Below are 25,481 nucleotides of genomic sequence, written 5' to 3'. Positions count from 1 at the left end.
GCTTTCTCACTATAGCTGTCGCCTCTCTGACCCCCAGAGCCCCATCTCCCTAACAGGGATGATGATCCTTACCCCACTCACGCTACAGGTGTTTGGGGAGCGGACGTACTCTGAGTTCTGAACCTCCGTCCAGTACGGAGCTGCTGCGTATGGCCAGGTAACGCCTTACGCAACAGTCACGGTTCTCTGTGCTTTGCACGCGGTGGCCCGCTTATTATTCATTGCGACAGGGCAGGCAGGCACTATTATCGTCCCCATTGTGCAGATGAGAAAATTGAGGCCCGGCAGAGGCTACGCGGCGTCCTCAAGTTTCCACGGGCAAGAAATGGGAGCCAGCGCCCTTAACTGCTTTGTTTCCCTGGCAACGTCTGTTAGGCTCAGGCAGGCCAGCAGCCGGCAAGGAACAGGAGAGGGGCCTGTGGGCCACCAGGCCCGTGGGGGGGTGGGGTGGGGTGGGGGCCGAGGAAGCCGGGATTTTCCGAAGTGGAAACGGGCCCCAAGCGGACTGGCCGGGACCGGTTGGCGGTTCCCTGGCAGAGGCCGAGTCCGGCTCCTAGGAGGCCAGGAATGCGGGGGCCACAGACAATGTGGGTCTGTCCAGGCGGGCTGCCACGTCCTCCAGGCTCGTGGCAGGCACAGTCATGCTGACGGCGAGGCAGGCGGGAGGTGAGCCTAGACGAGGTGGCCTGGCTGTGCTGGAGGAGGCAGGAGCTGCCCGGCCGACAGCAGGCGGGGCCCCTGGCCTCGGGTCCCCTGAAACTGTCAGGGCCAGAAGGGCCTTAGGGACCATGGTCCTCATCGAGGAACTGCCACCAGCGGCGGGGGGGGTGGGGTGGGGGGGAGGAGGGGGTTTGGAAATGTGAGGGGCGTTTCGAGTCGTCCCGGAGCTGGAAGCATGATAGGCATTTAGGGGGCAGGAGCCGGGTCTACTGAACCATCATTAATGTGTCCTAGAAACTGCCTTTTTCCACCCTGACCGTCCCAGCCGTGCGCTGCAAGCTCCGGGCCCCGGGCCCTGGCCCCGTGGAGGAGTGACGGGTGACCAGGTGTTCTCAGGGCTGATAGGGCAGCAAGCAAGCCACCAAGGGGGGTGGGCAGTGGGCAGGGCTCACTCACCGTATTTGGCTGCTTTAGCGGCAGCCAGGGATCCAGGCACTGGGGAAAAAGGAAAAAGAGGGCTGGTCAGCAGCTGAGCTCTGTGCCCAGAAGTTCTGCCTCCTCCAGGCAGCCCTCCCTGACTTCATCAGCCTTCGGCGTTCGTCTCAAAGCCCTGGAACAGAGACTCCCAGCCAGGAGCTCACCCCGACAGGTACAGAGCTCCGGGATCTAACCGTGCCACTGCCAGTCTGGTCTGGGGCTGCTTGGAGGCTGAACTGCGCCTCCTTCTTCCAGTGTGAACTGCCTGAGGCTGGACGCAGAGCACGGGCTAGGTGAAGAACTGGAGGTCCTAGTGGCCCTCTTGCCACAGTGCACTGCTGAATGGGAGCCAGACTGGTCCACTCACGCCCGCTGACCCCAGGGACCTCCACCCTCCTTTCCTGGGTCGCGGGCTCCTTTTCACTTCGGAACCCCATCACTCCTCTACTGAGCAGGCAGAAACTCTGACATCTAGCAGCCTGGGGGCACTCCCTTTGCCTGGCCTGCCCCCCATCTGTTACCCTAGTCGTCTCTGACTGCTCAGGAGGACCTGATGGGGAATTTACTACGATCCCCTGAGTAAGGCTCCCGGGAATGTGTGGCCAGGAAGAGAGGTCTCCCTCCTCTGAGCTCAGGGGGCAGTTTCCGCCCAGCTCCTAGAAGGCCCCTCACCCGCACCTGCCCCAAAGCCGGGAACGCCAACGCCAGCTCCAAAGCCAGGAACGCCGGCACCAACTCCAAAGCCAGGAACGCCGGCACCAACTCCAAAGCCAGGAACGCCGGCAGGAAGCCCAGCTGCAGCCCCTGGGGGAGATGGGCAGGGGTGCGGTGGCAGCAGGTAGGGAGCGTGCGCCCCTGGGGGTGTCCCACCCAGGAAGCCGAGTCAGGCCCCAAGGGTGGGGCCCAGACCCACGCAGGGGTCTCCTTGCCCTCAACCTGCCCTCTGTACTCCTACCAGGAATGGTCTTCCTAAAACTCCCACTGACCACCAAGTCCAGCCTCTCCCAGTCCGGCATTCAGGGCCAGACGGTGGCTGTGGACACCACCGTCCTTTCTAGCCTTGTTCCCCGCCCCCCTACCGGCTCCTTCCCTCTTGGATTAACTCACTTCTGACAACCATCTGCAACATTTGCCGTCGGCACCCGTGTGTCCCATATAAGGACAGGAAACTCGGAGGTTGCTTCGCTAGTGTGGGACCCAGGGCTTGAACCCAGGTCTCCCTCATGCCCAGTCTATGCTTCCAACCCCTCTGGTGCTGAGGCTGCATATGGTGGATTGGGTCACACTGGGCCAGCCCCAGGCTCGCAGGGGTGAGGGGAGAAGGGTGGTAGGGCACTCACGGTACTGGGCTTTGGCGGCCGCTTTAGCAGCGGCTTTGGCTGCAGCTGGGGTCCCCACTCCTGCAGGGGGAGAGACGGGGGGTTCAGAGATGGCACCCATGGAGGATTCAGAGGTCCCTCAGGCCCTCTTACTCAGTAGCTCACCTGTAACACCACCAGGGCCAATGCCAATGCCGGGGCCAATGCCTGGAGCCACGCCGGGAGCCACACCGGGAGCCACGCCGGGAGCCACACCAATTCCAGGGCCTAAACCTGCAAGAACGGAAGAGCTAATTCTTAACCAAGTCCTGACCAAGGAAGACAGCTGCAGGCTGGAAGTCCAGAGCCTTGAGATCTTGTCCCAGCCCAGACACAGACTTGCTGTGTGACCTTGGACAAGTTACTTTCCCTTGATGGGCCTGAGTTTCCTCGTTGCTAAAATGAGACATGTGTGGGATCAGGAGCTCTTAACCTTTGGAGGACAGGGGCCCCTTTGAGACTCTCGGGGGTGATGGAGGCAGTTACACAGTAAAGGGAACTCTGCAAGACAGGTAGACCCGGGCTCAAAGCTCAGCTCCGCCGCCATTTGGCTGTGTGAATGTGAAACCTTAGTTTCCACGTCTGTAAGATGGGAACGGTAGTACCAACTTCGCAAAGTCGGTGTAAGGATTGCCTCCGCAAACAGCAGCTTTGTATAAAAGGGGTTGTTTGTCATATGTGAGTTTGGGGGTCAGTAGCCCCGACGTTGAGACTCTGGCCTAGACAGTGCTGAGTTGCGTGATCTGAACCTTGATATCTGCAGGTCCCCAAATTGCCTCTTTGCCCCAGCCCTGGCCCAGGGCCTGGCTTACAGATGGGAAGGAATCTAGAAGGGCTGCTGTGGTTTGGCATATTCAGGAAGGTGCTGGTCAGGGAGCCAGAAATACTGGCCATAGCTCAAGGAGATGGGAGTCCAGTGAGCCCAGCGTGAGGTGCAGAGGGGGGCAGGCCCCAGCTGGACTCGGAGGCAACGAGGGCTTTGGGAAGGATGGGGAGCCCGGTCCTGGAGGGCTCACCAGGGCCCGCTCTCACTTTGTTTTCCTGATCAGGACTTCACCCACACCCCTAAAAGTGGTCAGATAAGCCAACGATTATGAGAAAGCCCAGGATGTGACAGCCCGAGGGGACTTGCCTCCTTGGGGGGAGGGGCCCCGCTAGACCCTAGAACAGGGAACATGAGAGAGCCGTGCTCCAGAATGGGGGGTTGGGGGGGACGCTTACCAAACTGGGCGGCTTTGGCAGCGGCTTTGGCGGCTGCGGCGGCCGGGGTCCCCACTCCTGGAGAGGTGAAGAACAGGGATCGGGGGCAGTCCCTGGCACCCCTCCCCACATCCTCCCTTCCCCTTCCCCGAGTTTGGAAAGACCACCCATAGGGAAATGTCCCCTCCCCCAGCAGACCCTCCCCACGCTGCCTCCTTGCCCCTGCAGACAGAGAGGGAAGCACAGGGAGTCGGCCTGCGTCCCACTCCGAGGATGGTCCACTAGTCAACCTAGGCACGTCCCTTCCCTGGGAAGCGGCCCTGGGACTGTGACATTCTAGCTCTGGCTATGGCAGACCGGAGCCCAAAGCTGATGGATTGAAGCACAGACCCTCTCCTCATCCTCTAGAAGGCTTGTGCAGCTTTCTGCTGATGGTGGTGTTTATTTAAAAAAAAAAAAGAAGAAGAAGAAGAAAAAAAAAAAAAAGAAAAAAGAGAAATTCCTAACAGTGCCCGTATCCCAAATGGGAGGAAACAGCCCATTTCTTAGGGGGAAACTCAGAAGGGAAATTTTCTCCCGGAAAGAAGGCACACAGAAGAGAAATCTGGTGGGGAAAAGCCACCGAGGACGTGAGCCCAACGGTGGTATAGACCTTCCCGCCTGATCAGGAACCAGAAAGGCCCCTGGAGTGAAGGAGGCCATCCAGCCCTGGCAGAGCACAGCTCGGCCGCCTAGCTGGATGACGGCTGACTTCCAGAGCACCCCCCCCCCCCCCGGCAAGCTGGGGCCCCCCGGAGGGTCTTCCCTCCAAAGGGGAATTTGCCTCTCCCCTCCCCACCCCTGGGCTCCGTGAAGTCTTGCCATCCGCAAAGTGATGTACTTGACCCGGTCAACTCCAGGGCTCCTTTCGTGAGACAAAGCCACCCCTCCTCTGGGTTGGGGACGCAGCTCACCTGGCACCCCTCCTACGCCTGGCACGCCTGCTACTCCGTCTCCGATGCCTGGCACCAGCCCGCCCAAGCCTCCGACCCCTCCAGCACCTGGAAGAGCAAAGAGCGTCAGGCTCCCGGGAGAGGGAAGGGGAGACGGTGGCGTGGGGAACAGAATGGCTGCATGGGCACCTCCACCTGGCTGATGTGGGGTACAGCTGAGAAGCGGGGCTGATAATCATAGTGGTGAGCGACTGAAAAGGGCAGAAGAGGTCAGAGTGGCTTCGGAAGACTCCTGACCTTGACCCAGGCCATTCAGCCCCAGGGGCCTGAGGGTGGGGTTGCTCTGCCCTCTCGCTGGAGAACTGCTCTGAGCTTGGAGCCTGGGCCCCAGGTCAGATAAGCCAACGATTGTGAGAAAGCCCAGGATGTGACAGCCCGAGAGCAGGGCTGGGGTGAGCAGGAGGGGAGGGCACCGCCCTGGGTGTGGGGACAGGCAGGGCAGGGGCACTTACCGTACTTGGCTGCCTTGGCGGCTGCTGCTGCCTGAGCTGCGGCTGCTGCCTGGGCAGCGGCTGCTGTGAGGAAAGAGAGAAAGTTTGGGGCATCTCAGTGGGGCTGGGCGAGCAGTGCTCATACCCAAAGTTGCTGGAGGCCGTCCTCGCGCGTGTTGAAGCCCAGTCTACGCTCCCTTGCGCCCCCCTGCCTCCCCCTGCCCCCCCCCCCAGCCTTACAAAAGAGAAGTTAACCCAGATGGAACTAAGGCTCACGGGAAAGGCCAGCTCCAGGGACAGCTCCAGGGACAGCGCCCACTCCAGCTCCGACACCGTAACCAGGAAAGCCCCCGGCGCCAATCCCGAAAGTGGGAATGCCTCCAACTCCCACTCCCGCTCTGGCCCCTGCAGAGGGAAGAGAGTTGGGTGGAAAAGCATCTCAGTGAGGGAGGCTGGGGAGGGCTCTGGGGGGTGCCGGTCAGCCGGAAAGACGATGCGAACCTCTCCCAAGTCTGATGAATGAAGGACTGGAAACCATAGAATGCATGGGCCTCCTGCCAGCCTCCTGCGGGGAGCATTTACGGACACCCTGCCCCCTCCGCTCTTCAACCACTGTCTTCTCTGAAGGGCCCCTTTGTCGGCTATAGAGAGATGGTGGGCAGGTCCCGTATCCCCAGTCAGGCTTGGGCTCCTCTGAGAGGGCCCTGGCCAGGGCAGGGAGGCTCAGGGACATGGTCTCCACTGGGAATGCCGTACTGGGACTCTCCCATCACTCAGCCCCATGGCCTTGTGGTGGGAGACGACCAGAGGAGACACTGCCCTGGGGCCCAACAGTTCCAAGTCCCAGCTCTGTCAGTGGCTTGTGATGTGACCTTGGGTAAGTCACTCCCCTTCTCTGGCCAGAACAGGATGGGGCAGAGCTAGCCACACGGCACTCACCGTATTTGGCTGCTTTGGCGGCTGCTTTAGCGGCTGCAGCTGGTGACACAGCTCCTGGAGAGGCCAAGGGGGACACAAATGACGCAAAGTTCTGCCTATCCATTCACCCATGCATATCCGCATTTACTCCTCTGACCATCTGTCTACTTAACCACCCATTCATCCACCCATCGACCTACCCACACGTCTGTCCGTTTGTTTGGCTATCCTTGGACTTCAATCCACCCGCTCAACGACTTATCTCTCTGTCCTTCTGTGCACCTACCTATCCATCCACTTATTCACTCACCCGCCTATCTAGCCATTCATCTATCCATCCAATCATTCATTTTGCATTTGCCTTCCGCACACCCATCTAGTCATTTGCTCACTGAACCATGTGCTTATCCATCCATCACGCATGATCCAGGCACCCATCTATCCAGCCATCCATCTTTCTAGCCACTTATCTAGGGCCCCATCTGCCCTTCCATCTGTCCTTCCATCCCTGCATCATCTATCCATCCGTCATTTTACCCATGTGTCTAGTCATCCATATATCTACATATCCTTGTACTGTCCCTTCATCTACCCTTTCCCTCATCCATCAACTTGCCATTCACCTACAAACCCAGGTGTCCGTCCATCCATCCATCCATCCATCCATCCACTTACCCACCATTTACTGAGCACTTATTCAGCTAAGGGCTGGGAACACAGAGATGAAAAAGAAATGGCCGCTGCTTCTAGGAGCACACTGGCAGCCAGAGGATGAATTAGAGAAGATGATGCTGACAGTGACTAATTAGGAGGTTGTTACAGCCCAAGGAGGAGAAGGCGAGGCATGGGCCGTCGTATGAAGAGAAGAGGATAGATGCGTGAGGTATTAGGGGGAATCTGAAAGTCTTAGCAATCGTTTCAATATTTCTCTCTCACCCGCGCGCATATGCACACACACACAGCCCAGCTCACCTAGTCAACGCACAATGCCCGGGCCCCCAGTACCTGGGACTCCAACACCTGGGACTCCAACACCTGGGACCCCAACACCTGGAACTCCAACACCTGGAACGCCAACACCTGGGACCCCAACACCTGGAACGCCAACACCCGGGACCCCAACACCTGGGACTCCAACTCCCGGGACAAAGCCTGGCCCACCAGGCACCACGCCTCCGGCAGCTCCTGTGGGAGGAAAGGATTGTCTTCCTGGCCGGACCCTGTGGGAATCTCAGAGGGCCCCCAAGGGCATGGCTCTGGTGATCTGTGGGAGAGGCAGGTCCTGAGTGCAGATCCCAGGCAGGCTGGCCTTGCCCCTGCGTGGATCCAACCCGTCGGAGAGAAGGGGAGGCCGACGGAACCTGCACAGAGCTCTGCGGGTTTGGATCGGTGGACGGGAAGAGCCCGATCTGTGTCTAAAGTAAAGTCAGGTCTCTCCGCTGGGCGCCCAGGCAGTGGGTGCAGCAGGTGCGGGCAGCCCTGAAGGTAGGAAGGGAGAAGCCAGAGGCTCCACGGGAGCCCCCTCACCCGCCACCAGCTGGGCCAATCAGTGGAAAGTAATGGCCTTCTGGGCAGAGTGGCCAGAACAGGCAAAGGCAAGGAGGTAGGGACATCGCATGTTTGGGGTGGGGGCGTGGGTGGGAGATAGAGGCTGCCATAGACGGATGGAGGCCTTGTAGGGCTGGGCTGTGCGAGGCCCATGCAGATGGGGGTCTGGGGGCAGGCTGGGGCCCCGGGCCTGCTCAGGGCACTCACCGAATTTAGCTGCCTTAGCGGCGGCTTTAGCAGCAGCAGCAGCAGCAGCAGCAGCAGCAGGAGTCCCTGCCCCTGAGAGACAGTCACAGAGGGTGAGGCCCTTTCCCGGGGACCCTCTCAAGGACACCCCCACCCCCAGCGGTACAGACGCTACCTGCGATGCCTCCAATCCCAGGAATTGCGCCGGCCCCACCAGGAATGCCGCCACCTCCAACACCAGGGAGAACCCCGGCTCCTCCAGCACCTGCTGGGATGGGGACAGTGATGTGGCTCCCAGGGCCCCGCCCCCGGGAGGCCCCGGCAGGAAGGCTCCTTGGATGCCGGCATTTTAACCAGCACAGTCTCTACTGGGAACGAGGCCCAGGCATCTCCGGATGGGCCTGCTGGAGAAGGCCCCCACCCGACTGTTCCTTGACTCACCCCCAAAGTGTCCATTTCAACACGCTCATTAAGGGACTTGTATGTTTTCAGACAAATCCCATCCTGATCACTGCCACATACTGAGAAACCACAAGCGGCCGCTCCCCGGGCCAGAGGGGCCCCTGCAGGAATGTTCAAGGCTTCCTCTCCCTGTGTTCCAAAGCCTCGGCCAAGTTTGTAATCCAAGCGCCTGGCTGCCTGGCTCTGGCAGCCCCTCTCTGTCCCACTCTCCTGCTCCCACATTCCAGCCATCCCCTCCAGCCTTGGGGGCCTAGAGGGAGGGCCTGCGGGGCCTCCAGGGAGCAGGCCTCCCGCTCAGTACTCTGCCCCTCCCCCACCCATCCTCCCACCTTGGGCCGGTGGGGAGATGTCCTCTGTCCCATCTCGGTACAGGAAGGGCTCCCCCGGGAACTAGAGATGAAGCCAAGGGCTTCAGTCCCAGTAGACTGATTCTGAACTGGGGGATGATCTGGGGCAGGGGCACAGATGTTCACTCTGCCCACTACACGGGCGCAGGGAAGGCCTTGCCACCTTTGCTGGTCAAGGCATCACTGACTCGAGCGGGTTGGACGTTGTATAGCACACATTAACTTGAGAGTGAACAACAACATTGTTTAAATGCTCAAGTATGCACCACCCAAAATGATCATTCCAACCACCGTAGAAACCCATCCCCTCTGCCTGGGCTTCTCCTTCCTATATTCACCACAAGGTAAACTCCAGAATCACACATGATTTTCCCTGAGAAGCCTTCCTGATTTTCCCCAGGTGGAAATAATGTCTCCCTCTTCTTGACTCCCACCACAGTGCCTGCATTTTCCAGCAGGGCTCTTAGTTGACCCTGGTCTCTGAAATAGTTGGAGGGAGGGAGAGAAGGGGAGAGGGAGGGATGGATGGATGGATGGGTGGATGGATGGATGGAGAGATGCAGGATGGAGGGATGGGAGAAGGAAGGGATTGGTGGAGAGAGGGAGGGATGGATAGATGAAGGAGGGAGGGATGGAGTGAGGAATGGAGGGGAGACAGATGGGGGATGGATGGATGGATGGATGGGTGGATGGATGGATGAAGGGATGGAAAGAAGGAAGGATTGATGGGTGGATGGGAGGAGGAATGGATAGATGGAAGGAGGGATGAATGGATAATGGATGGATGAAGGGATGGAAGGAAGAATGGATAGATGGAAGGATGGAGTGATGGAAAGAAGGAAGGATTGATGGGTGGATGGATGGGAGAATGGATGATATTGAAAACACTGGATAAATGGTGGGGTCAGAGGCTGCCTTTGTTTGTTCTCTGTGAGGCAGGCTCCCAGTGATAATAGGGCTGGGGGGCTGGAGGGCTGGAGGGCTGGGGGCTGGCAGGGGCACTCACCGTACTTAGCTGCTTTAGCTGCTGCTGCTGCAGCCTGGGGGCCGACCCCTAGGGAAGGGGAAGGAGAGAGAGACTCTGAAAACTGCTCCTGTGTCTCTGAGCCCACCTGTTCCAGCCCCACGAGAGCCAATCCTTTCATGTGTGGGTGTGGGTGAGGGACTTCACAGCAAGCAGAGGCTGACGGAACTGCCCCCACCTGAGAATCTTCTCCAGGCTCAGACTGGGGTCTGAATGCACGGTGGGCTGGCCTGCATTCTCGAGAGACCCTGGCCAGCCCTGCGGCTCCGGAGCCTGGGTGACTAGTGCCCCTTGAGCTGACGGTTGGGTGAGGTTCCTTACCTGTCCCTGTTGGGTACCCAGCCTTGCCCGCAGCACCAGCCACTCCTCCAGGCCCATAGCCTGTGAAACAGAGAGGCTCAGTGGGCATCTGTACAGATCTCACTGTGGCTGCCCTCCCTGCCCTGCCCTGCCCTTCAGGGGTCAGGCTGCCCGGAGTCTCCACCCTATCACTCCCAGCCAGAGTTAAAACAGATTCAAATGCGTGTGGGATGCTTCTTCCCGTTTTACAGATGAACATACTGAGGCTCAGAGAAGAAACCGGTTTACCCAAGGCCTGGGGCTAAGTGTGAGGACCAGAATTGAGAACCAGGCTGCCTGAGTCCAAGATCTGTGTTCCCTTGTTAGGGAATTTCCTTTCCAAGACTTTGTTCCGTCCCCAGGTGGCTGCTCTCCTAGTGGAATAGGTCCTTGCTAAGACCCTGCAGCTGGAAAGCACTAGAAGCCCATCCGTTTAGGAGGGTCTTACTCACCATAGGGCAGTTTCCCAGTGCTGTAGGGCAGTCCGTAGCCACCTGAAGAGAGGGCAGGGTGGGCTTAGGGGCTGCTCCATGGCAGTCCTGTGCTGGGCCCCCACTGCCTGGGTAGACGGACCTACCCCCACAGGTACTGAGGCCTGAGACCTCCCTACGCGCACCAAACGTCCTGCGCGGCGCACAGAGGCTCTCGGGAGTGCAGATGCCCTCGGTGGAGGAGGGAAAGGGATCCCTGCTCCAGGGGATGATGGAACAGCGCTCCCCCCACAAATCCAGGGCCTGCCATGGCCTTAGAATCCTAGTATCTTCTTGATTATTAACCTCCCAACAGGAACCATCTCACTGTCTGAGCTGATTGCGGGGGTGGGGGCTGACATCGGAGGGGTCTTTCCATCGAAGGGTGTTTCTTTCCATCAACACAGATCGCTTCCCATCAGGGCTATGGGTCTCTGTACCTGTGCCCACATGTGCACGTGTGTAAACATATGTGTGCATGTGAGTGAGGCCCAGTGAGTGGCACCTCTTGAATCGTCCTTCTGACTTACCTGGCAGCTTGGGAGCCTTGATGGGGTACCCCAGCGGGACTCCAGGCTGCTGGCCCCCGAAGGGTCCAACTCCTGTGGGAACAAGGAGAGCAGACTCAGGTCCCAGCAATGTGGGCCAGCAGGCCTGCTCAGCCCTCAGCCTCACACTTGACTTTCTGCTCCGTGGGAGCAGCTGATCAGTGGTCGGCTCAGTGCTGGGTCACTTCCTCCCGGGAAACTGCCGGGCGCTCTCCCTCCTGGGGCTCGAGCCATGAGTTGGGGCCTGCAGCTCTCACAGCATTTGGCACAGACTGGTGGGGTTTCTGGGCTCATCTGGCTGCTGCTTGGACGGAGGGGTTGGGTGGGGGGAGCAGCGTGCTGTGCTGAAGTCCGTCCGAGGCCTGGGGCAGGAGGCCTGAGGGAAAGTGGACAGGCCTCCAGGGGATTCTGGGTGGCCCCGCCCCTCCCTGCCTGGCTGGCTCCTCTGCTGGCCTGCCCGCCCACCTGGGGACACCCAGTTTGGCCTCACCTGGGATTCCAGCAAAAGCTCCGCCTCCGCCTGCAACGACCAATGACAAGGAGCCGTCACTGGGGCCCTGCCGCCATGGGGACCAGTAACCGGGGCCAGGAGGCACTGAGGGGCGGGCTGACCAGAGCACGGCCAGTTCTGCCCAGATCCCCCGGCCCAGGCTGCCCTCACACGCACTGTGGGATTTCTGAGAGGGGTGCTACCCATCTTGGCCAGTTGTACCAGGACTGGAGCCCAGGAGGTGCCCGTCCAGAGGGCCCTGAGCCCAGGGGCCCCCTCCCCACCCCCACTCCTGGCCGGAGAGGCCTGAGGGTGGGTGGAGATTCCCACCATGGGCTCCCAGACCGCTGGCCGCATACCTGGGGTCTTGGCCTTGACTCCTGTTCCGGTGGGAACCCCGGGGAGCACCCCCACACCCGGGAACCGAGCTCCTATGAGGGCAAAGGGAGGGAGCTGGCGGTGAGGGTGGGAAGGCAGGCCTCGCAGACACCCACACCTCCCTCGGGTCACACAGCTGACCTTCTGTGCTGACTGTCAGCGACAGGCACGGCTCAGGTGGTGATAGGGGCGCGTGGGGGTGGTGACTCTCCTTCCCCGTCTGACCAAGGTCAGAAGACCTGAGTTTGCACCCCATTTCCTAGCCTCTTGAGCCCGCGCCTCAGTTATTGGAGTTAATTTCCAGCCAAGCAGCACATCGTCCCCAGAGAAGGCAGAGAGTTAAACCCTGCTCGAGGCAGCAAGCCTGCGCCCCTCGGGGGCTCCCGCTGGAGGTGCGGCCACACCAAACAGGAAGTGGCCATCTGCCGTGGCTGGGAACTCTCTGTTTGCCAGCATCTGGTGGTTCTACCACTCATGTCTCCACTGGGGCTGGGCCACCTCAGCCGGAGGGACAGGGGGAGGGCCACTCTGTCAGCAAATCCCTCCGAGCAGGCTGAATTTGGGCTTTTGGGGGAATTCAGGAGGTCACATGTTGGGTGGGGTGGCCAGGCCCTGGCAGGGAAAGGAGGGCGAGAGGGCAGCTCTGAGGGGTCTCCGGCGGGGCGGATGTGCTGGGCGGGCCCCCTGGTGACTCACAGCTTTTGGGAAACAGCTGGCCACACTGGGACTTGGTGTGTCCTCGGGGGGCCCTTCTCGGGCTGTGACGAGGGTCTGAGTTTGGGCCGAGGGTCAGGGTTTGGGGCGGGGTGGGGGGTGTGTGTGACGCTGACCAGACTTTGTGGGGAAAGATGGCCAGGCCTGAGCTTTGACGCTTAGGGAGACAGGGCTGGTCAGGGCCCAGCCGGTGGCCCTGGCTTGTGGGGAGGTGACGGGCCACCTGGGAGGCTGCCAGAGGCTGCTCTCCTTGCTCTAGGGTCCCTTTCTTCTTCTTGCCCTCACCTGTGCCTGGGAGCACTCCACCTGGGTAGACACCTGGCAGGCCCACACCTGCGGCCAGAAGGGAAGGTTTGGGCCATGAGCAGCAGCCTGGCCTCTGGGGACCCCTCCCCGCTCCTCCTCTCCCAAGCGGCTCCGGGGCTCCGGGGCCGGCCTCCCAGGGCCCAGAGGGCATAGCCAGGGACACATGTGCAGTGGCCGCAGCTCTCCCACGAGTTTCGGAAATCATCCGCAAACCCTTCTGCGTGTGGATTCATCTTGTCTCCTGGAGCCTGTTTACATGGCCGTCTCAGCCCACCTCTGGGCTAACAGCTTCCAGATGTTCCCTCCCTGCTGTGTGGACTCAGGCAGCCTTTTGTTCAACCTGAAGTCACTTCCTCAAGGGCTTGGGGCAGAGGAACGAGCACCAGATGGGGAGTCCGAGTGCCTGGGGCTCAGCCCTGCTCTGCCGTGACAGGCCCTTCTGAGCCGACTGTCCCTCCTGAGCCCCGGTGCCCCAGCTGTCATCTGAATGCCTGCCACAGAGCCTGTCTCTGAGGTCTCCTGCTCTAAGAGCTGGAAGAACGGCCCGGAAGGCGGGCCAGGGCCCGTCTCCCAGGTTTCGGACGAGGCACCAGACGCGGGCCTAGCTGATTTCCCCACCTTCTGCGGCCCTTCCTGTGCGGTGTGCAGGTGGGGGCCTCTGCCCTCCCCGCCCTCTGCCCCCCCGGGGACAGCACACTGACCGGGCACTTTCCCAGGCTTCCCTCCGACTCCGACTCCGACTCCGGCTCCGGGCTGAGGCACCACTGCACCTGGCATGGGACGGGTCGCATCACAGTGGGCTCCCCCCAGGCCTGCAGCCCTCACCTGGCCGACTCAGGGCTCACCGCCATACCTGTAGACACTCCTAAGCCGCCGACCCCGCCGATGCCACCGACGCCTCCAAGCCCAGCGCCTACGGAGCCGGGACAGGGGGAGGCAAGGGGTCATGCAAGGAATAGTGGGACGCGGGAGGGCCCCGGGCTGCCAGCGGAACGCCCCCCATTACGGTCTGGCCCTGCCTCCGCCTCACTTGGGGACTTGGGCACAGCCTGCTGCCTCCCCGAGCCCCAGTGGATTGGAGGTGAGAATTCCGCCCTCCCGCCTGCCTTCCAGGAAAGGTGCTTTGCAAAGTTGTGAGCCCACAGAGGCCAGAGGGCCTAAGGCGCGTCCCCAGGAGTGACACTCACCAGCCTTGGCAGCTGCTTTATAGGCCGCGGCAGCACCTGCCACTCCGCCGGGCACCAGAGCCCCCGGGAAGGTGCCTGCAGGAAAGGCCCCGAGCCCTGCCGAGGGGAGGACCTGGTGAGGCCCTGAGCCCCAGCCCACCGGGCCCTGTCCCTCCTGGGAGGTACATTTCAGGCGGTTTTTCGGCTCTCTGCAGGACTTTCACGCCAAGCAGTGGCCCCTGGGCCAGGACCAGGTTCGGCGTCGGAGAACAACGTATGCCCAGGCTGCTCTGCTCAGCCTTGCGAAATTATGGGGATCTTTCTGGGTCAAACCGCCATCCTCCCCTCCTCCAGAAAGCCTTCCTGGAGCCCTTCCGACTTGAACGACTCCTCTGGGCTCCATTGGCCCCTGGGGCTTCTGTCCTGCTCTCACCCAGCACCCAGCTGTGACCCACTCGTGCTCTGGACAGACGCTCAGCACAGGTGGTCTCAGCCTCCCCCCCATGCTGGCACCCAGGATAGGCCTGGCCTGCGTCCCTGGACCCCAACGGCCCTCCACGCCGAACAGATGCCCTGGGCTTGGCTCTGGCCCCCAGATGCGCACACTGCCTGGATGTCAACGCTCACCTGCCCCGGGGCCAGCTCCCGCAAGCCCACCAGCCCTTGCAGGGGGAGAAGGAGACAGAGCGAGGTGAGGAGAGAAGAGGCTGGTGTGCGGGCATCATTCCCGGGCCCGGCGTGGGAAGGGTCTCGTGGAGGGTGATCGGGAACCAGGCGGTGCTGTGGTCAGTGTGGGGCGCTCAGGCCCCTAAGCTGGACCCAAGCAGGGCTTATGACAGGTCCCCCATGGCAAGTACCAAGCGTTGGGACTTGGGGACCGATCCTGATAAAATGGCAGCTACCATTCAGTGACCAGCTACTGTGTGCCATGTAGGCACGATTGTACTGACCCCCCATAACACCCCTAAGCCACTCCGTGCTTCCCCTAAAAGGTCTACCAGATAAAGGGGCGCCCAGCAGGGCTTTTGGGCCGGGGGGGCTGGGGCTGAGCAGTCTGCCAGCAGGACCCCCCCCCCCCCCCGCCCCGGGCCAGGCCCTGCTCTGTTCCTGCCATCAGCCCCCGACCCCAGGCCTGTACTGCTTCCTTGCAGGGAGTCCCCTGGCTCAGCCCAATCTTCCCGCCCCGTATCTGGAACCCCTTCTGTCTCCCACCATCTGTATATCTGTCCATCCAGCCGCCCCTGCTGTCCAGGAGCCTCCTTGCTTGTAGACGGATGCGAAAATGTTTGTGAGAAGCCGAATGGGTCCCTTTGGCTCTCTCCTCCCCACATCTGGGCCCAATTGCTCCTTCTCCCCCTCCAGGAGACATTCCATGGCTTTGGCCAGGACCGATGGGCAATCAGGTTGGAGTTCACAACCGTGCCAGGTTTGTTTCCAATTCTGTGAGAATCTTTCCTGCAAGCTCCAGTCTTGGCTATCCTGAGCCCAGGGGCAGCCTTCTCTGGGGACAGACCCCAGACATGGGGGGCTGCTGAGCCCCGGAGGGTCTACCTGGCTTTCATGGGGTGTGGTCTCCCCTTTCGCCCACCTCCTCCTTGTGTGAGCTGACCGTGCCTGAGACGCAGCCGGCCCCTCTGTAAGGTGGGTCTCTAACCGCGGCCCCTCTCCCTTCCGGGCAGGTGCGGTGTGGGTCAGGGCGGGCCTGGGGTGTTCTGGGTTCACTTCCCAGGACTGCAGGCCCTGCCCCTCCCCAGGTCTGTCAGGGGCTTCTCTCAAGCTGGGCCCGTTTCCTGAGCTCCAATAGGGCAGGGAACACGCTCAGGCTTTTCCTGACCACAGAAGGGCTGGGAAGAGAAGATGGGGACCCAACAGGAAGTGGGAAGGAGCTGGGGCCTGTGAGGGTGGCCTGGCAACCTCTGGGCAGCCATCTGTCCTTTTCCCAGGCTCCCCCGCCAGCTGCCTGATCCCAGGGCCACCTCAGCACGACCAGCCCCACCCCTGCTGGCCCTCCTTCCTGTAGACTCACCTGGTCCAAACGCCCCCAGGAGTCCGGCCCCTGGAAAGGAGGAAATTGGTGAGGAGCTGACCGTAGCCGGGAGCCAAGGGGCCTGGCCGGCCCAACCCTGTCTCTTCCAGAGTCCAAGAGCCCCGGCCTCAAACTCTGCTGCCCCCACCTACTCTGTGTGTGAGGAAGCAAGTCACCTCACCTCTCGGAGACTATAGAATGGCCAGTGTGTCCCCGACCTTCCTGGGACCAGTGGGCTGGTGAGCAGAAAGCACCTAGTGTGTGCAACCTGCCAGGGCACCCAGTGGGTGTCCCCCAGCCCCTTCTCGTCAGAGGGAGATATCCTGACTCCCCTTTTGGTCTTACTCCTTTGCCCTGAGCTGGAAGTTCTTTCAGAGTCCCCACTAAGTCTCATCCACTCACTCCAGCGCCCATCCATTATGGGACCCTGTATGCAGCCCCCCCTGTCTTCCCTCTGGTCGTGCTGACACTGGGGTCAGCCCATCCCCCATGCCCCTCCAGCTTTGCTGTCACGACCCCCACTGCTTGGGTTTTCCGGGCTGAGCCAAGTCCTGCGTCCACGCCTTTGTGTCCTCTCCGCCACCGGAGACCCTGTGAGGGTCGCCCCTCCAAGGGAGACAGGACACGGGTTCTGGCCGGATAAGCAGTGAAGCACAAAGTCTCCCGGACTCGCAGACCCTTCCAGACCCCAGGACACCCCTTGCCCAAGATTCCTGCTGTCCTGCCTCTCTCTCGCCTGGCCCGGCCCTGGAATTTCACAACCCAGATGGGCTTGCAGGGAAGAGGGATCTGGGTCCCGTAGATTCATTTGCACTTGGATCATTGAGCATCAGGATTTCGTAAGAGTCGTTGGACATCCAAACTGTCCCGGAGCCTCCGGCTTCAGAGCCAGGGAGACGCGGAGCCGGGGGCGCCAAGGCCACATGTGGAGAATCTCATGCCGACGGCGCCATAAATCCGGACTGAGACACCGCTTCCTCCACCTGCTGCTTGTCTAAGGGCTTCCCGGAGGGACCCTCCCTCCCCCTTTCCTGGGGGTGTGTTGTTTGAGCTGATGGCGGACCTCGGTGGCAGATCCGGGCCCCACGGGCAAGGCCTGGACAGATCTAACCAGATCCTCTTACTGGAAACCTCCGAGGTCTAGACACTGCCGGAAGGGGCCTGGTCGGGAAGGGAGCTCATCTGGGGCTTAGGGTCGGGGTTCAGTCCGGGGTTAAGCCCAGACCTCGGTCTCGGGTCAGGGTTCAGCCTGTGGTCAGACAAGGACTCCGATTGTCACGGAGGTCAGAAATGTCTAGGGTCTTGGCCTGGCGTTAGAGAAAGCTCCGTCTGGGGTCAGGGGACCATCTAGATGGAGTCTGGAGCCTACCGTCTGTGTCTGAGCGCCAGACTGACATTCACAGGCTTGGTGGCCCCTGGAACATCAGTCCCTACCTTTGCCCGGGGCTGTTTCTGAGATCCTGTGCCCAGGGGACTCTCCAGGCAGCTGGGCACACAGGCGTTTTGCAGGATAGAAGATGCGAGGCACTCCTCACACGGGGGAGACCTCGAGCGGCCGCCAGCCGGGGGTCTGGCCCCAGCCTGCTTATCTCCCTCCCGCCTCACTGGGTCCACCACTCTGTGGGCCCTCCCCTCCCGTGCTCCCAGCCCTCTCGCCATGCCCCGAGGCCTCGGGTCTTACCTGGCTTGGGTGGTTTTCCTCCTGGCCCCAGAGCTGCAGAGGGAAAGAGGTGATAATGTATAGAGAGCCCCACGCCACCATTTATCTACTGTTTATCTTCCCCGGGGCACTGGGGCTTCTCACTCCCAGGGTTCTAGAAGGGGGCTGTCAGGGGATGGTCCCCCCACCCTTTGGACAGGGAGCTGCTGGGAGCCCGGTGTCTGGATGTGCGGGTAGGAAGCTGACCGGATTCATGGCGTACCCTCTCTCAGACTCAGTTTCTCAGCCCCAGAAGGGAAAGGTGATACCCACCCGGTAGGCCTTGCAGGGGTGTTACGGAAGATCAAAAGAAACAGGAAAGAGGGCAGGGGAGGGGCCCGGGAGGCTGGTGGGCTCTCTCCCCCAACACTGGACACTCCGTCCATAAACTGAGGGGCCCTTGATGCTGAGGCCTTCTGGGGTTCTGGGGCCTGGGGACCCGGTTGGGCCAGAGTCACAGCCAGACCCCATCAGTGAGAACCAAGTTTGGTTTCTGAGCTTACCTCCTCCTCCCAGACCTCCGAGACCAGCCCCTGTGTTGATAGAGAGAGAGAGAATGAACCATCAGAATGTCAACGGCATTCTCACTCATGGAGCGCTCTCTTTTTAGCCAGCCCGAAAGCTGCCCACTGACCCACAGTCAAGTCCCTCGCTGCCTAGCCGCATGATGCCGGGCCAGACTTAAGCTCCGTGAGCCTCAGTTCCCCACTGGGCCAACAGCCCCGTGCCCGCCAGTGTCTGGGAGTGTCCGAGGCTGCCCTCACCTTCATATCAGTTCTGAACACTCAACTGCTTTTTTTCTTTTTTCCCCACTAGATCTCTAGTTTATTATAAAAGGACGTAACCCAGGAACAGCGAGATGGAAGAGGGCAGGGTGTAGGGGAAGGGTACTGGGCTTCCCCATCCTTTCCGGGCACCTCTCTTCCTACACCTCCAGGCGTGCACCTCCCAGAAGCGCCTCTCAAATTACTTTTTCAGTATTGAAAGCGTTACCTTCGGTTTTTCAATCTACTTTAAAGCACGATGCCTTTTTCCACATTCAAAGAAAACGCGCCCCCTCACCCCCCCCACCCCGTGCCACAGCTGCGACACATTCTGCTCATTATCTTTTGGGGGCGTTCCCAGTCCCCAACGCTGCTTTTCTGTTGTTTGCACTTGAAGAACATCTCGCCATACGGTTGTGCAGGCAGCGCACTCATACTTTTGAGTAGCTGGGTGTTATTTCAGAGTGTCCTTGATCACTCCCTTCAGTCAGGTGGGCTTATGGTTTTACGTCTTTGCAAATAACCCTCCGATGGACCTTCTTCGGGATCTCTCTCTGCTTTTCAGTTATTTCCTTTGCGTGGATTCCCAAGACCGGGGTTAAGGGTTTGAAAGGCAGGGGTGCCTGAAGGCGCCCACTTTTCCTACAGCCTCGCAAGCATCGTCTTTCAACTTTCAGAAAATTTATGCTCTGAGTGCTTGTGAAAGTGTCACGCGGACTGCTTTTGAAAGTAGGAGGGGCTTGCGGGTCCACTTTGGTAGGCGTGCCAATGTCTCCCCTTCCACATTGTCACACCGTGCGTTTCTTACGAACTAATCAGGACCTGCCTTCCCCGAGCGCACGGAAGTTTCCTGTACGTTACCTGGGTAGTAGACGCCTCCGGGAACTCCACCGGGAACAGCCCCTGGGACCCCTGGAAGTGAGTAGGTAGAACCCTCCATCAGCCAGAACCAATAAAAGCACAGTAACAACAATAATGCAGATGATAATGATGATGCTGCACATCTACAAAGAAAGATACGCTGGCCGAAGCAATTTATGTTTACAAAGCATTTTCTCATTCATGCTTCTCAGAATGGCCCCCGTGAGGTTGGAAGGGCAGAGATTACGATTTTCATTTTAACAGATGTGAAATCGGGCTCAGAGAGGTTAAGAGGTGCGCCCAGGGACACACAGCTGGGAAGAGTGGAGTCTGGGCTTAAACCCAGGCCTTCCCTCTGAGCACGGTGTTTTGCCCGGTGTTACCTGCTTCTTCTCCCCTCCGCCCCCAGAGAGGGTCCGGCCCGGGGCTGGGCGCTGTCCGCCTTCCGCTGGGCGGTCAACCCTCTCCAGCCGTAAGCAGCTTGAGCAGGGCCCAGAGCTGTGGGAGGGCAGGCTGGGCTACGACAGTGAGCCCTAAGGAGATGTGGCTGCTGCTAGCAAAAATGCAGCCATTCCCACACTGATGGGATGGCGTGAGGTCAGCGTCCTCAGCCACTGGGCAGCGACGGCTGGGTGGGGTTCTGGCCGTCTGACACCGGGCTGTCTTGGGAGGCGCCGGGGCCCAGAGGGGGACACCATGAATGAGCAAAGTGAATAGTTTCCTAAGGAAAAGTTAATTCACCGGCCAGGCCAGGGGCTGTCTGCCCAGCCAAGATCACGAGTTCACTCCCCACGGACCCGCGAAGCTCTCGCTGGGGAACGCCGTGGCGCTGGGCCCCAGACTGGGCCCGAGCGTGGTCATGGCAACAGACGATCCGGGGGCAGACCGGGCCCTGACTCCACCACCACAGTGGCCCCAGCTTCGTGAGCTGCCTGGCCGATGCCCCAGCCGGGGCCCCGGCACCACCCTGCTGAAAGGGGCGCGGGCGGGGTCGGGGGGCGGTGTGGGGCAGCACTGTCGTGTGTCCAGAGGCCTCACGGCAGATGTCTGGCCTCCGTGGCCTGACGATGCTGCACGCTGGGCTTTTTGGCCCCACAGCCCCGTCATCTCCAGCGACAGCCCAGCAGGTCACGGTCATCGGGTGCCGAAGCCCCAGAGCCACACCCCTCCCCCTCCTCCCCTTTCTCTCCCTGTCTCTCCCTCCTGACCGTGCCTCTCTCCCTACCTCTTTGCTCTCCAGCTCCAGGACAGAGGGCAGGAGCAGCGTGGTGGGGGGGGGGGGGTTTGCGGACAGAGCTCGGGGCTCAGGACAGACCCATCTGGCCTCAGGCTGTGCCACTGCTTCCTGTCTGCGTGCCCTTGGGCCAGTCACTTAGCCCCTCTGAGCCCGAGTTTCCTTTAAAGAAATGCGGGGCTGATAACCTCTGCCCTGCAAGGCTGTTGCAAATTGTCAAATGTCAAGTGGTTCAAATAAGAGACGTGTCCTGCCCTGGCTCTGGGCTACAGTAATTGCAAAAAAAAAAAAAAAGGAAAAGATGGTCAGCCTTTGTCTCTGCTTTGCTGCACCGTACCTGGCCTGCAGCCAGGTATGCAGTAGGTATTTAATAAAGCATGGGGGAATTAGGTTGAGGGGAGGATGCTGCCTGTGGGTCTCAGTCCAGCCTATTCCATCCCCAACCAGCCTGGGAGTCTCCCTACCTCGTCCCGGCTGAACCCCTACTTCCTCTGCCCAGGATCTGCTCCCCCCCCCCATCCTCTGCCTCCTCTCTCCCCAGCGCCTGCCCATCTCCCTGCAGCCCTCCTGGCCCTCCCCAGTTCTCCCCCGTCCCCCACCCCCAGGATTCAGATCCCAACAGTGCCAAGCTCTGTGCCTGGACCACGACGGCCTGGAGGGGGCTAGAGATTTGGACCCTCATTTTGAGCTGAGGAAATAGAGAAGGTTCAGGGGGGTGCGAAGGATCCCCGCCCTGCCCGCTCCGGGCAAGTGCAGGGGAGGTGAGAACAGATGACGAACAGGAGTCGGTCAGGGGCCTTCAAAAAGGCGGTGGCCTCATTTCGTGCTCCAGCTGGTCACCCTCCTTCTTACCTCCTTGGCGAGAGCGCATCCTCCTGCCAGGATGCCTCTCTGCTCCCCAGTCCTGCCCTTCCTCCAAGACTGAGCTCAAATTCTTCCCTTCCTGCCTTCTCTGGGCCTGTGGCTCTCGCTGCTCAGCTGGCCCAAAGCAGCTGGCTCGGAGCATATGCTTGTCTTGTTTTATGTGGGTTTGGCTTGTTTCGCGGGCTAGCCCAGGGTGGAACTTGTCTCTTGCGTCTTAGAATCCGGATCCTAGACTCTCCGAGATCCTAACAGTCTTCTTGGCCTGGGTGGAAACTCCTTCCGCAAACATCCCTCCCTCCCCCGCCCCCCGGGCTTCTGCTCACACGCCTCCAGTGACAGGAAAGTCACCCCCTCCCGACACCGTCAGCCCTACCCGCAGAGAGGTCTTCTTTCTGCTGAGATAGAATTTGCCCCTCCGTCTCTCCAATTCTGCCTCTCAGGGGCCCCTGGGCCCAGGCTCATCTCTCATCCACAGTCAGCCCCTCAAACGCTGACCTTTCTTTCAGGGTCTAACTCAAAGGCCTCTTCTGCTATGAAGCCTTCCTGGATTTCCTGGGACTCTTCCGGGCCTTCCCTGCCCCGTTCCTAGCTGCTTCCTCCATCACTCACGCCTGCTGTGCCCAGGAGACAGAACGTGGGGGTGAGTAGCGAGAGGGAAAGTTAAACCTTAAAACGGGGCACTGATTATAAAAGTCAATCAGCCCGAATAAGTGCGTCCGAATACGAAGATCTATCGTTTTAGCAATTCACATCCCCACAGTCCCCTTATTTGATGTTTGCAGATGTTCCGTGGCTGACGCCTCCCACTGTGCCTAGGAGATAAATGCAGCAGGGATGTTTTCCCTCATTTTGCAGCCAGGGAAATCAAGCGCCAGGGAGATGAGGCGCCTGGCCGGGGACCCACAGCTGACCCCAGTCACACGCAGGGCCTTCTGCCTGGGCCCCCGGGCTTCAGGTTCAGAGATGTGGAGAAGGCTGTTCCGGAATGAGCATGGGGCCAGCAGGCCTTGGCAAGGGGCTCTGCCAAGCCCAAGTCCAGGGGGCTGGCAGGGGAGCGGATCAGTCCGCACGAAGCTGTTTATTGTTTGCAGGGAGAAAGCCTGCCAAGGGCTTTTCAAAAACAATCCGTCCTCTAGTGTGGGACTCTGTCCCCTCCCTCCCCTGGGCACGTCTGACCTCCTGCCTTGGCCCCAGCAAATGCGGAGAGCAGGATTAGCTCAGCCGGAGGTCCTTGGCCCCAGAGGCTCATCGGAGTTACCTGGACAGTTTTTACAAAACCTCCACGTCCAGTTTCCTCCTCAGACCAAAGAAAGCAGGAATTCTTGGGTGGGACCCTGGCATTCGAATTGTTTAAAGTTCCCCAGTTAAGTCTAATATTCAGCCAGGGGCTGACAAGCCCTGTACTAAATCATCCTGAGTTCCGAAATCAGAAAAAGAAAAGGCTGATATTATTTCTGGGTCCTGGGAGACAGAACTCTGTCTGACTTAATTCCTCCCTCTCTCTCTCCGTTTATAAATGGCATAGGGGTTTGGGACAGCTGGTCCTCAAAGCTACTTTGGAGCTATCCCGAGTGGGTCTAGACACCCCTTGCCGCCAGTTTTTCTGGGGAGCCCCCTCCACTGACAATATGGTTCTTTGGGGGCTGGGGAACTCGTGGGGGTGATATCCTCTCAATGGAGGACGGGGGGAAGCTGGGCTCCCCAGGAGAGCCAGGAGGGCGGTTCTGTGTGTGTGTAGACGTACGGCCCTTTCCACACCCCTTTCCACACCCCGACCTCTTTAGATTTTGGTAGTCCCTGGGCAAAACCCCCAACAGATGGCACGGATTCACGTCCTCCTTCCTGGGACCAGCTGGTCTACCACGTGGGCCAGAGCTGAGACTTATGTGCAAGAAAAGAAGCAGGGCGGTCGAGGCTTGGTAGTGTCACTGAGGGCACCTGCTCTAGGGTGTGCCCACTGTAGAGGACTCAGTCTCGGGCGTGGGCTTTCCCAAGCGTCGCCCGGTGCCCTGCATCCACCCGTCACCCTTTGGCAGAGAACTGGCCGGTGTTAACCCCCTCAGAGCTGCCTTTGGCTGTCTGGCTTCCATTTCCCTACTTGTAAAAGAAGGTCATAGGCTCAGCTCTTAGGGTTTTTGAGGGGATTAATTGCCACGCTACATAGCTGGTGGCACTGTCTGGAGAGACGGGTGTTCGGGGGCCACACCTGCGGGAGCCGGGAGGAGGCTCAGGAGGGCCCAGAGCTGCTGCTCTCGGCGCTGGGGTGGCTGGTCCTCTGGGATTGTCTCGCTCCCCCTGCGGGGCCCAACCGATGGTGTGCGTGTTCCCCCCTGCCCGCCCCCCAATCCAGGCCTGGGAGCTGACCTCTGTGCAGGAAGCCTCTGCTCTCTGGGGTCCCGTCTGGCTGGTCAATCTCACGGAAACAGTTCCTGCAGCCCCAGCCCCTTACTCCGGCCCTCTGGCCTGGCCCTGTTCCATCCTGTGCCCCCCGACGCCGGCCCCACTGAGGGTCTGGTTCCTAAGGCGAGGAGGACTCCCACGGAAAGCTGACCCCACCCAGGCCACCCCACCACATGGCTCAAGTGTCTGCACTCCTCTCTTCCTGTGGCCAGAAGCACCTTCGGGGGCCCCCTGGGAGCCACTCCTAGGGTCCTTCGAGGTGTGCAGTGGCCCCACAGAGGGCACCCTTGTGGCCTGCAACAGAGAGCACGTACAGGACTGCTCCGAGGTCCCCTCTAGCCTCTGCTACTGGCCACCCTCCCTCTGCCAGATGAATACCTTCCCCAGCTTCCCTGATCCTCATTTGTGTTCTGTACCCCACACACACACACACACACACACACACACACACACAGAGTCACATGCACAGTGACAATCCACACCTGGAGACCATATTTCCCACGTGTACATGCCTGTCAGGTGGCAGACTTTTGCACATGCTAACAAGCACTGTCACATACCCTTCAACCCCCACCTCAACACACACACACACACACACACACACACACACACAGATGCTCAGATGTCCCAGCCCTCCTCACCAGGGACAGACCACAGCAGGGGCTTTCCAACCCACAGCCCCGTAATCAACTTGACTCTGACCTTCCTCAGAGGGGGGTCCTGGCTTCCCAGGGGACAAGGAACCTGTTGAGGTCACACAGCTCACCGCGGCTGAGCTGGCCTCCAACCCAGGTCCCCTGCCCTCAGGGCATGTGCGCAACCCCGCTGGGTTCACAGGTGTGCAAACCGCCAGTGCCCCACGACCCACCGGGACCCCCCACCGGCCCTTCCCCAGTGTGTGCTCCAGACCCCCCCCCACCCCCCCACCCCCCACACTGGCGGAGCTCCCAGGACAGAGCAGGGGTCCTCAGCCCTGTCGGAGCGGCAGAACCTGGACACGGTTGGGACCATCCTGAGTCTCGGGGTGTCTGTGTGACAGGTTCCTCCTCTGCACGGGCTGGCTCCCGGGAGGGGCCGTTCTGAGGATCCAGTGGCTGAGGGACCCCCTGGAGGACGGCGGGATGAAGGGCGCCCTCTGGTCTGTCAGTCCGGCCACCTGGCCGGGAGGCCCTCGGGCTGCCGGCGAGCCCCGGGGGGCAGGGTGAGGCCTACCTCCAGGCTGCGAGGGGTGGACGATGGACAGCAGGAGCAGGAGGACTCCGGGCCGCAGGGCTGCAGTTCTCAGACCCGCCATCTCGGGGAGAAATGCCCCAGCCCGCTCTCTGCGCCTCGTTTTATCCCCAAAGCGTAATTGCTGCCTCGTCGGCTGAGAGGGAAGGAGGGAGGGAGAGAGGGCGGGCGGGAGGGCGGGAGAAGGGGGAGGCCTGGGGGAGGGGGCCGCGGGGAGGGGGGCAATTACGAAAGGCCCGGCTCACAAGCCTCCCAGGCTGGGTCTGACTGGACTGGACTGTGGGCTTTTTTCCTTAAAACACACTCACGCGCACACGCACACACACACACACACACACATACACACACACAGAGTTCCTTCATCTCTCTCCTGCTTTCCCTCTGTAGCT

The 25,481-nt window shown here is 60.4% G+C and overlaps 1 protein-coding gene across 1 annotated transcript in view; it reads right to left on the bottom strand.

Annotated features, from left to right (window-relative positions):
- The window catches only part of ELN (elastin), a 30,932-nt gene extending 5,776 nt beyond the window's left edge, over positions 1–25,156 (bottom strand). The window contains exons 1-27 of the mRNA XM_047089482.1: positions 25,075–25,156; positions 19,365–19,415; positions 18,243–18,272; positions 17,722–17,754; positions 14,877–14,883; positions 14,642–14,676; positions 14,036–14,131; positions 13,702–13,761; positions 13,550–13,648; positions 12,834–12,875; positions 11,810–11,881; positions 11,451–11,480; positions 10,943–11,014; positions 10,395–10,436; positions 9,925–9,984; positions 9,586–9,633; positions 7,946–8,035; positions 7,792–7,863; positions 7,057–7,221; positions 6,058–6,111; positions 5,395–5,523; positions 5,140–5,181; positions 4,649–4,696; positions 2,622–2,729; positions 2,478–2,522; positions 1,816–1,941; positions 1,117–1,155 (exon numbers count right to left, since the gene is read on the bottom strand). Coding sequence (XP_046945438.1) covers positions 1,117–1,155; positions 1,816–1,941; positions 2,478–2,522; positions 2,622–2,729; positions 4,649–4,696; positions 5,140–5,181; positions 5,395–5,523; positions 6,058–6,111; positions 7,057–7,221; positions 7,792–7,863; positions 7,946–8,035; positions 9,586–9,633; positions 9,925–9,984; positions 10,395–10,436; positions 10,943–11,014; positions 11,451–11,480; positions 11,810–11,881; positions 12,834–12,875; positions 13,550–13,648; positions 13,702–13,761; positions 14,036–14,131; positions 14,642–14,676; positions 14,877–14,883; positions 17,722–17,754; positions 18,243–18,272; positions 19,365–19,415; positions 25,075–25,156 — 1,777 coding nt within the window. The remainder of the gene's footprint in view (positions 1–1,116; positions 1,156–1,815; positions 1,942–2,477; positions 2,523–2,621; positions 2,730–4,648; positions 4,697–5,139; positions 5,182–5,394; positions 5,524–6,057; positions 6,112–7,056; positions 7,222–7,791; positions 7,864–7,945; positions 8,036–9,585; positions 9,634–9,924; positions 9,985–10,394; positions 10,437–10,942; positions 11,015–11,450; positions 11,481–11,809; positions 11,882–12,833; positions 12,876–13,549; positions 13,649–13,701; positions 13,762–14,035; positions 14,132–14,641; positions 14,677–14,876; positions 14,884–17,721; positions 17,755–18,242; positions 18,273–19,364; positions 19,416–25,074) is intronic.
- Positions 25,157–25,481: the final 325 nt, after the last annotated feature.

Source organism: Lynx rufus, unplaced genomic scaffold (assembly GCF_022079265.1).
Source record: "Lynx rufus isolate CCGP_SWC_20201006 ecotype Redwood Valley unplaced genomic scaffold, mLynRuf1.p SCAF_27, whole genome shotgun sequence".
Lineage (NCBI taxonomy): Eukaryota > Metazoa > Chordata > Mammalia > Carnivora > Felidae > Lynx > Lynx rufus.
Note: the sequence above shows the minus strand (reverse complement) of the source record. Positions and strands in the feature narration are given on the sequence as shown.